Genomic DNA, 11,338 nt, shown 5'->3' on the forward strand with positions numbered 1-11,338 from the left:
CAACCAATAAACAACATATCAATTAAACAATTGCAAAACCCTAATGAAAGACCCATTAAATGTATGCTGGTTGAGTAGTGTATAGTCCAGATTCATGCTGAAAATCCAACTATTTTGATACAGTATTTAATACTGTAATAACAACAATGAATGCTTGCGTCCGTGAGCCTGGTTGTTCTGTGCTATGTGTAAGAGAACCAGGTTAAAGATGAATGCTGAGGTAAACTGTAACCACTGGCATGGAAACATGAGTCGAGCAATAAAGAGTCATGGTGAATCATACATTTAAGTCATTTAGCAGACGCTCTTATCCAAAGCGACTTACATTACATTTTTCATACTGCCCCCCCGTGGAATCAAACCCACAACCCTGGCGTTGCAAACGCCATGCTCTACCAACTGAGCAACATCCCTGCCGGCCATTCCCTCCCCTACCCTGGGCCAATTATGCACCGCCCCATGGGTCTCCCGGTCGCGGCCGGCTACGACAGAGCCTAGATTCGAACCAGGATCTCTAGTGGCACAGCTAACACTGCAATGCAGTGCCTTAGACCACTGCGCCATTCGCAGTAGTGTTGTTCAAGCCTTTGCAACAATGTCTGGTTGATTTATTGACTATTCAATAAACAGGGTCAGCTAACAACCGTTATTCAGCTAATTGGCATTAATAATTTTAGGGGAAACTGTGGAATCTTTAAATGAATACCACCAAGGCTCACTTGTTGGCTCTGTGTCTTTAGTTGGTGCCTATAACCAAATTATTAATTATTTCAAAATGAAAACAAATATCTAGTTCCCATTGAAGAAGGCTTCTTGTGGATTTCTATTCATTCTATTCATATTTCAACCAATTTTTAAAATGTTCTATAGTTTTAGTTAATGCCTGTGGTTAATCATTAAAATCTGAATTGAAATGATGAAAATATACAAGTTTAAATTCAACTAATGCAAGAGCACCAGCCTCTGCCATATCGACACATTAACACACTGTGATCCATTGGCGGCTAAAGAACTGAGTACATGGAACACAGAGACAGCCTATAGGCCAATGCAGCAGTAGGCCTATAACTTCCATCATCAACTAAGTAAAATACATAGGCCTAAAGCTGACAAATAAGAACAGTAGAAAATATCCGGATTAAAATTCAGGTTATTTCTAACGCATTAATCTCTCTACTCTGCCTGTCTGCCCCCCTTGCTATCTGTCTTGACTTGAGCTATCACTAGTGAAGTGCAACATTGTAAGCTATCAAATCAATCAACTGGGTCCGGCCCGAAACTATAGCTAGCAAACTTGCAACATTGTGTCAACTAGCCTATTCCAGGCCCTCAGTTTCTCGTGCCAGTGAGCTCGGGACAGACAGCTGTTTTTTATGACATTTCCACTGGATATATGGGATCACCAGATCATGCTATTTTGCACTTTCACATCAAGGCTTGGTGATTATCAAGGTCGGGAGAGTGTTGGAAAGATTTTTTATATACTGTGAGGAACTATTATTATTCTCAATAGTGAAGAAAAAATTACTGAGAAGCTCAGCATATTAGTGGTGGATGTGGTGAGTTAAGACAATTAGAAATCAGACATCCCCAAATGGGCCCTTTCCTAGATTGGCGCGCAGCGGGCCAGGTAGGCCTACTTCTATGCGTGCTCAGGTGCGTGCTACCTCAACGTTATCAGGACAGAGAAACCAGACACATGCTCATTGCTCACATTAAACACTCTAAACAAAAGACAATTAAAAAGTAGACAAAACTCGTAAATGATGGTTATGAAATAAACAAAAATTGTTTCTCACAAGAGTAGCAGGTTGTGAACTCTGCAAACAACGTTTCCACTCCGAGAATGAGAACAGTAAACGACCATAAGTAATACATGCATTAACAGAAATTAATGTAACCAACCTGCATGTGACTAAATAAAAATATAATCTAATCTTCCTCTCTGCTGAAACTATCTCACCGGAGAAAGCATCCGAGCGAGTGAAACCCTAGCCCCTCTTACTATATGTAACCCATGTATCTGATGCTGTCTAGCCAGAAATAATGTGACATGGCATACCTGCAGAAAGTATTCACACCGCTTGACTTTTCCCACATTTTGTTGTTTTAAAGCCTGAATTTAAAATAGATTCAATTTAGATTTTTTTTGTTACACAAAATACCCCATAATGTCAAAGTTAAAATTGAAAAGCTGAAATGTCTTGAGTCAATAAATATTCAACCCCTTTGATATGGCAAGCCTAAATACGTTAAGGAGTAAAACATTTGCTTAACAAGTCATAAAATAAGTTACATGGACTCTGTGTGCAATAATAGTGTTTAACATGATTTTTGAATGACTGCCTCATCTCTGTACCCCACACATACAATTATCTGTAAGGACACTCAGTCGAGCAGTGAATTTCATACACAGATTCAACCACAAAGACCAGGGAGGTTTTCCAATGCTTCGCAAAGAGGGGCACCTGTTGGTAGATGGGTAAAAACAAAAAGGCAGACATTGAATATCCCTTTGAGCATGGTGAAGTTATTCATTAGACTAACCCTAACCCAATCACTACAAAGATACAGGCATCCTTCAGAACTCAGTTGCCAGAGAGGAAGGAAACTGCTCAGGGGTTTTACCATGAGGCCAATGGTGACTTTAAAACAGTTACAGAGTTTAATGGCTGTTATAGGACAAACCTGAGGATGGAGCAACAACAATGTAGTTACTCCACAATACTAACCTAATTGACGGCGTGAAAAGAAGGAAGCCTGTACGGAATGAAAACATTCCAAAACGTGCATCCTGTTTGCAACAAGGCTCTAAAGTAATACTGAAAATAATGTGGCAAAGCAATTAAAAAAAAAATCCTGAATACAAATTGTTACGATTGGGGAAAATCCAACACATTACTGAGTACCACTCTCCATATTTTCAAGTATAGTGGTGACTGCATCATGTTATGTGTATGCTTGCAATCGTTAAGGAATGGGGAGTTTTTCAGGATTAAATAAAAAATGGAATGGAGCTAAGCACAGGCAAAATCCTAGAGGAAAACCTGGTTTAGTCTGCTTTCCACCAGACACTGGGAGATGAATTCACTTTTCAGCAGGACAATAACTTAAAACACAACGCCAAATCTACAATGGGGTTGCTTACCAAGAAGACAGTGATTGTTACATTTTTTACCTAAATCTGCTTGGAAATCTATGGCAAGACCTGAAAATGGTTGTCTTGCAATGATCAACAAAAAATTTGACAGAGCTTGAAGAATTTTGAAAATAATAATGGACAAATGTTGCACAATCCAGGTGTGGAAAGCTCTTAGAGACTTACCCAGAAAGACTCACAGCTGTAATCGCTGCCAAAGGTGCTTCTACAAAGTATTGACTCAGGGGTATGAATACTTATGTAAATTAGGCTAATTTTCAATAAATTAGCAAAATTGTCTAAAAACATGTTTTCATTTTGTCATTATAGGATATTGTGTGTAGATGGGTGAGGGGGAAAAAAACGATTTAATCCATTTAGAATGTAGGCTGTAACACAACAAAATGTAGGATAAGTCAAGGGGTATGAATATTTTCTGAAGGCACTGTACATGGTCTACACATACTGAGACAGAGGGGTGCTGTTTCGCTCACGCGGATGCTTTATCTGAGTGATGCGTCTTTCTGTCAGTGCGCGGCTCGGTCAAATAAATGATACATTTTCAATATTTTATTTGGATGGGCAAGAAGGTACGGTAGAGGGGGCCAGGCACCTACATGTTAGTCGGCCTTAGATTCCAAAATGCATGTTGGGGGAGGATAGTGAACATTCACAGAAGTAAAGGTAGACTTAGTGTTTTTACTGATATCAATTTTGGTTTACAATTATTAAGTGATTAAAACATGTAATTCTGTTACCAAATCGGTAACAGGATTAACAAAAAATAATTTAGGTCTATGTGTCACAAGCTTGGACAGCACAGTACAGTGAAGCACAGTAGACTACAGTACAGTAAAGAAGAGTAGAGTATAGTTCAGTTCAGCACAATACAGTTCAGTACAGTAGAGCACACTAAAGTAGAGTACAGTATACTGTACTGTACTCTGCTGTATTATACTTTACTCTACTGTACTATACTTTACTGTACTATCCTGTACTCTGATGCGCTGTGCTCTACTGTGCTGTACTGTGATGTCTAAACTTGTGAAACAGACGTCTATGATTGGTTCAGATTTGGTCCGGAACAACCAAATGTATTATTCATTAGAATAATAGCCAGTGTGTAGAATAATTCCCATATATGCAAATAATTATATTGCATATTTCTACCTTTGTGTACCTATTCAGTATATATCACCATGAAGGGAAAGACATTCATACCCATAGTTATGCATTTCTGTGTAGTACAGATCAGGGACCCATTATGTAATAATTTTACTGGGTGTAAATCCACTTACTGTAGTGTAATAACCAAAACAGATTTTTTTTCCCTTCTTTCTGCAGACATCTTTGAACTAAGGGAGATTTTACTGTAAATCTGTTACCAAACATTGCATCTGCACAGTTCTTCTAGTAAATTGTGTTTGGCATACATTTTAAAGTGAAAAATCTCTCACTCTCTCTCTTACTCTCTCTCTCTCTCTCTCTCTCTCTACACTACTGGTCCAACAGACGTAACCTGGGGGTACAGTACTGTTTTGGTCTGCAGTTTTGGTCTGCAGTAACAGTTAAGCAGCACGCACTACACGCTCTCTCTCTCTCGTTCTATTTGTGGTGTTTGCTGAGGAGAAGAAGCTATATTCACGAACACTTCAATATATACATGTTTTGAAAGTTAAAAACCAGTAAAAGTTAATGAACATTTCATAAATGTATTTCTATGTTGTTGTGTAACTAGTGAACTATTGCCATGGTGATGAGATAATATTGTGTATAAATTGTTTTATACCGAGTGATGCAATGCTAGGTTGGCTATTTTAGCTAGGCTAACGTTAGCACAGTATCTGGATCTTCCCCTTTTCAAGTGCAGTTTCAGATGTGCAGCACTCAGTGAGTGCATAGGACTGTATATGAATGAATGGCTGCATAGCTAGCTAGCTAACTACACTGTACAATTCATAATAGACTGGTACTATGTAGTCAGCTAGCTAGCTATACATATTGCCAGACAGTAAATACATAATTAAGCTAATAAAAGCAGAAGCTAATTTATGTTAATAAGCTAACCCATTTTGTCATATGATAATGGTATTTGGTCATATGATTATGGTAGGGTTCAAAGACAGGCAATAGAGAGAGTGAGAGCACTGTAGCCCAAGTGCTACAACAAATGTTTTTCCTACATTCTGATTTAATTTGGTTATCATGGCAGGAGTCAGAATCATTTACATTTTAGTCATTTAGCAGACGCTCTTATCCAGAGTACATACATTTTTTTTAATATATATTTTTTCATACTGGCCCCCCGTGGGAATCAAACCCACAACCCTGGCGTCGTTGCAAGCGCCATGCTCTACCAACTGAGCTACACGGGGCAGTCAGTAAAGAGAGGGAGAGCACCGCCCATGTTGATGCACAGAGAAAGGACGAACAGGTCTTCTGGTGAGAATTTGGGATTTTAGTTATAAGTCAGTCTGGTAAAGCACGTTGCACAGCAATTAACATCGCACACAGATTGGAACTATCGGTTCAACTGTAGCCCAAGTGCTATAGCAAATATTGTTGCCTTCATTATGATTTCATTTGGTTGTCATGGCAGGGGTCAAAGACAGTCAGTAGAGAGAGAGAGAGAGAGAGAGCTGCACTTCCTAACCTCCTGCCAAATGTATGACCATATTAGAGACACATATTTCCCTCAGATTACAGAGATCCACAAAGAATTCGAAAACAAACCCAATTTTGATCAACTCCCTTATCTACTGGGTGAAATACCACAGTGTGCCATCACAGCAGCAATATTTGTGACCTGTTGCCACAAGAAAAGGGCAACCAGTGAAGAACAAACAACATTGTAAATACAACCCATATTTCTGTTTATTTATTTTCCCATTTGTACTTTAACTATTTGCACATTGTTACAACACTGTATATATACATAATATGACATTTGAAATGTCTTTATTCTTTTGGAACTTCTGAGTGTAATGTTTACTGTTAATATTTATAGTTTATTTCACTTTTGTTTACTATCTACTTCACTTGCTTTGGCAATGTTAACATATGTTTCCCATGCCAATAAAGCCCTTAAATTGAATTGAAATTGAATTGAATTGAGAGAGAGAGAGAGAGCACTGCCCATGTTGAGGCAGGGAGAGGACGAACAGGTCATCAGTTGAGAACAGGACGAGGACAAACAGGTCATCAGGTGAGAACACGGCTCCAGACTGCGACCATTAAGTCGCACATCGGTGCAAGCAGGGCCGTAACTAAATATGAGGTCCCCGAGGTCCAGACCTCTGTATGTTTTTCAACCAAAAACAAAACAAAAAAATATATATATATACACTACCGTTCAAAAGTTTGGGGTCACTTAGAAATGTCCTTGTTTTTTAAAGAAATGCATTTTTTTTGTCCATTAAAATAACATCAAATTGATCAGAAATACAGTGTAGACATTGTTAATTTTGTAAATGGCTATTGTAGCTGGAAACTACTGATTTTTAATGGAATATCTACATAGGCGTACAGAGGCCCATTATCAGCAACCATCAGTCCTGTGTTCCAATGGCACGTTGTGTTTGCTAATCCTGGCTCTAACCAGAACAGAAAAAGGAGTGGGAGGCCCCGGTGCACAACTGAGCAAGAGGACAAATACATTAGAGTGTCTAGTTTGAGAAACAGACGCCTCACAGGTCCTCAACTGGCAGCTTCATTAAATAGTACCCGCAAAACACCAGTCTCAACGTCAACAGTGAAGAGGTGACTCCGGGATGCTGACCTTCTAGGCAGAGTTGCTAAGAAAAAGCCATATCTCAAACTGGACAATAAAAATAAAAGATTAAGATGGGATTAAGATGATTTTTCTTTGCAACTCTGCCTAGAAGGTCAGCATCCCGAAACAACCATTTCACAGCTACCCATTTCACACCGGAACCCATTGACCCTGATCCCCCCCATATCCAAAACAAAGTTACACCCTTGCTACTGGATGAGTGCCTCACCAAGATGCACACTATGTTGATGTCACTTCCAGTACTCAGTCAGATGTCCAAACACAGGGGAAATCTGAGGTGTTAAATCTCCTGCAAAAAAGCATGTGCAGAGTAGCAGATCTGTCAGAGCTCATAGATACATAACTCGATAGGTGGATAGATAGGAAGCACTTCATACAAACATGTAGCTCGTCGTTAAAAAGGACTTAGCCTTGACAGCTGCGAAACGGGTTAGCAAAACACCCACTAACACCAAAATCTAAAAACCCATATATTTTGAATTCCACTACCATGGCAAAGACAAAAACGGAACAGTGCATCAAGTTACAGCTATCATATTACAGCTAAAGAAAATAGCCTCTTGAACCACACGTGCCACCTGGGGAAGATGTATTATTAAGGTCACATCAATAATACATCACGTGAAAATTACATGATTGTTAAAAATAAATAATAAAGATGAGATTTTCCACCTCAGGAGTATTGAATATTAATACAACATTACAGCTTGAAAAGCTGTAAAGACTCGACCACTAGTGGGGCCACTAGAGGGGCCGGGGAATACGTCCACTAGGGGGGCAAGGGAATATAATAAGCCTGTCCTCCTGCATTTCGATTTGGGCACTTTGTATTTCATTTGACTAGGTGCAAAACATAAACAGAAGGCATCCACTTTAAACAGGGAATCGTGAATCTTTGATCTTCTGCGGAGGGAACAAAGTAGCCTGAAGTGGGACTGTCGGGCTACTGCATTAGTGCATGGTGAGCGGGTGGATGTGCTGTGTGAGGACGATGCCAGGCAGCTCGGATAATACCAGGGACTTTGGGGCTTTCCAGGAACATAAATCAAAGTGACTTTCTGAATAGCATCATAAAGTGGCACGCCATTGCGATGCCGTGCACGGTGCATGGCCTGTCCCTTCAGCATGCAGATCATTAGAAGGCTCCTCAGCAATCACGTAATGCATGCGGTATGAAAATGCCTCCCTCAAATTCCAGCATCACAGGAAACGATGATGCTGTAGGCTATAAGCTAGACCTACTAGGCTATATCAGCCTGTTGATGTCAGGTTTTGCCCTTCCTTCTTTATTTAACAGCAACAAATAGATTAGAAATGGATTACTTCTGACATTGTCAGTTATGCTTAATATAGCTTGTCATTCTCCTGACCACTCACTTGTTTTGGTAGACAATGTAGGCCTAAGTATTTCAATGCAACACCATTTTGTTCCTTAATAATTAGGCCTATACCTAGGCCTGCCATGTTGTTTTTTTTATGCTGTCTTTTCTCACTTGACAGTGAAATGCAAGGAAATATCACAACAAATAAGTGGCCTAGTCTGCCATTTCCACCAGGGAGGGAAGTTGTAGGTGTAACCTTTCATGTAGGCCTAGTGATTCAAAATAGGAACATCTAGCAAGGGAAATGAGCTATCGATTGAGGGTGGGAAAGAAAACAATGACTCAAACGCACCACCAAAGGTTGTTTATCGAGGACAAATGCACAAACAATGGCTTATTGTCATTCAGATGAAAAGGAAGTACATTAAAATCACATTACAACTCGAAGGAAACATGAAATAGGCATATCAATAGGAAATAACTAATACTGTAGGCTGAATATTCCCTGTTTTTCACTGGAGTAGCAGCTTGTCCAAAGATTGTCCATAAACAAAGTCCCTGATCATGCCAAATAGCTACAAATAGGCTACTGTAAATCACCTATACCTACCTTGTTTCACACTGACAATTTTTCTGATGCATTAAATTGACTTCTCTGCATTTTGTCAGGTGTGCTACAAACTAAAAACAATAGGCTATCATAAAGTCTTGGGGGTTGGAATAATCAAATAAAGAAGGCCAATTTACTTGACAGATTGACAGGGTTACAAGCTATACAGAGAGCGTGGTTTAAGATGAGGTAAACCTTTACATTTCTATGTTAAGCGCACCTAACACTTTCGGGTTTATCTTGCTTGTAACATTTGAACCATCAGTGTGCTGCAATGTACCCTTGTTGAGACCCTAAATTGGTGTGCATCTCTCTCTCTCTCTTTTTCTCTCCATCTCTCTATCACACACACACGCACATGTGGACTATCCCCCATAGAGAGCAATAATGATCTTGTTTTTTCAGCCAACCCTCCTCTCATAGCCTACATCTAAGCACATTTTTCCTACACCCCATTTAAATCTGCACATTCAACATTGCCTCATTGCCTATAGTGCAGAGAAGGCTGGTGGGAGGAGCTATAGGAGGATGGGCTCATTGTAATGGCTAGAATGGAATAGTATCAAACACATCAAACATATGGAAACCACATGTTCCATTTATTCCATTCCAGCCATTACAATGAGCCCATCCTCCTATACCTCCTCCCACCAGCCTCCTCTGTTACAGTGGTTAAGGCTATTCCAGCTGAATTGCATGTCGCTAACATGTAATTGTGGAGACATTGTTTAAAGAAATAGAATATCAGCATATTCCCTCCTAATCCGCAGACATAAGGCAATTCTCAAACCACCTGTTTTCAGGCAGCAGGCGAATTGACGCAATAAACAGGAGACCCATCCTATACAGTTAGTTAATATTACATTTTAGCCTATGGTAAAAAAACATGTATTCACATTTCCCATCTTTAGATTATTGAATATAAAAACATATTATGATTAATGCAATTCCCTAACTAAAACATACGCGATAATTATATGCAAAACTCAGCTGGCAACTTCAATAGTCATTATGCGTAATGGCGCATGAGAGGTTAGGTAAATAATGTTTTTGCAGTATGGGATACAAATTAATTGCATTATTGAATAATATTGTATCCCGTACCAATATCATGCTTCGGGAACTGACAGTCCATATCGTTAGTGGTGTGTGGTGGCACAAATGATTTGCCGACTACATATAGATAGGCTACTCAAATCTATGCCGAGGCAAATCCATGCACAGAGGGATGGCACCCTTATTAGCGTACTGATTTCGGGAGAAGGCGCAACTTACCGATGTGTATGATTGAATCAGAATTCACGGGCTCCCACTCCTGACTCCAAAATATTGCAAGGAACAACACTGCTGAAACAACTTTCATGGCTCCCGCAGTTTAAGGCAATTTTCCCAAGAAGCGCCAAAACCAAGATGAATGTGACCTGCTAGTTTTAAAATCCCGAGGAACCAAGATTTAGTCCATATAGGGATTATCTATCTCTCGATGGCTTTCGCACTTGACTTGAATGTAGCTGTTTTCAGAAAGGTAGATGTCCAGTTAGCCTTTTGAAAAACCCTTTACATCAAATCATGCTGAAAGCTATGGAGTTCTCCACAGTCGCATCCAACGCCAACGCATCCAATCCGAAACTTGGGATAAAGGCAAGCCAAATGCAATGTTTGATAAATAGGAACGCTCTGGTTTGCGTTTCTCATACGCAAGTCCTGGGCTGATTTGGAGGAGACCGTAGATTCTGCCTCAGACACGACGCATTTGCTCAGCTTGAACGAAAAAAAAGAAACTGCAAAACTTGCATTTTCATGCGGTTTCAAAGACTGGATCCATCACTGATATTTAAGACATAAAACAAAAAAATCATAACATTTTTAATTCACTAAGACCTCCATATTCAATAATCTGGCAAGCGTAGATACCGCTCTTCTGCTTGATACCACTCTTCTGCGACAGAAAATGAAGTGTAAATTCACCACGGTGCGCGCGATGAGGCTCCGCATGCGGATTCTCTCTAGCAGTCGGTGGGTGAGGTATACTGAGTGGAAGGAGGCCCGTTAGAGAGAGCCAACTACAGGGACAGCAGCAGCAGTTGCCAGCCGCGCATTTTCTGGAACAGAATTACCTAGAAGGAAGACTGACGGTGGCAGAGAGAGGGGGATATTTACAGAGGGCGGGTTATCTCACATGAACCGAGAGAGGCAATCTGGCCAGGCTCTAGCTCCGCCCTGGTTCAGTGGTGGGCACTCCATCTCCATGCTCATCATAGACCGGTGACCCTGGGCATAGGCTAATCTTAAATCTGATGACAATCCTGTATTAAGGATTCTGTAGGAAAACACTTTGGATTATGTGATCGCTTTTGATAGGTGCTAAGTGAAATAATCTTGTGTTTCACTTATACATCTTTTCAATCAAATTGCATAGTTTCACACCGAAAACCAACTAAATCAAATTGTATTGGTCACATACACATATTTAG

At 40.0% G+C, this 11,338-nt stretch overlaps 1 protein-coding gene across 3 annotated transcripts in view; it reads right to left on the minus strand.

Annotated features, from left to right (window-relative positions):
* The window catches only part of grid2 (glutamate receptor, ionotropic, delta 2), a 577,776-nt gene extending 566,778 nt beyond the window's left edge, over positions 1-10,998 (minus strand). For all 3 annotated transcript variants that reach the window (XR_006004078.2, XM_041904499.2, XM_045226775.1), the window contains exon 1: positions 10,140-10,998. Coding sequence is in view for 2 of the 3 variants with exons in the window: in XM_041904499.2 (XP_041760433.2) it covers positions 10,140-10,227 (88 nt within the window). In the remaining variant the exon portion in view is untranslated. The remainder of the gene's footprint in view (positions 1-10,139) is intronic.
* Between the last annotated feature and the right edge of the window lie 340 nt (positions 10,999-11,338).

The sequence above is a fragment of the Coregonus clupeaformis genome, chromosome 18 (genome assembly GCF_020615455.1).
Source record: "Coregonus clupeaformis isolate EN_2021a chromosome 18, ASM2061545v1, whole genome shotgun sequence".
NCBI classification, from domain to species: domain Eukaryota; kingdom Metazoa; phylum Chordata; class Actinopteri; order Salmoniformes; family Salmonidae; genus Coregonus; species Coregonus clupeaformis.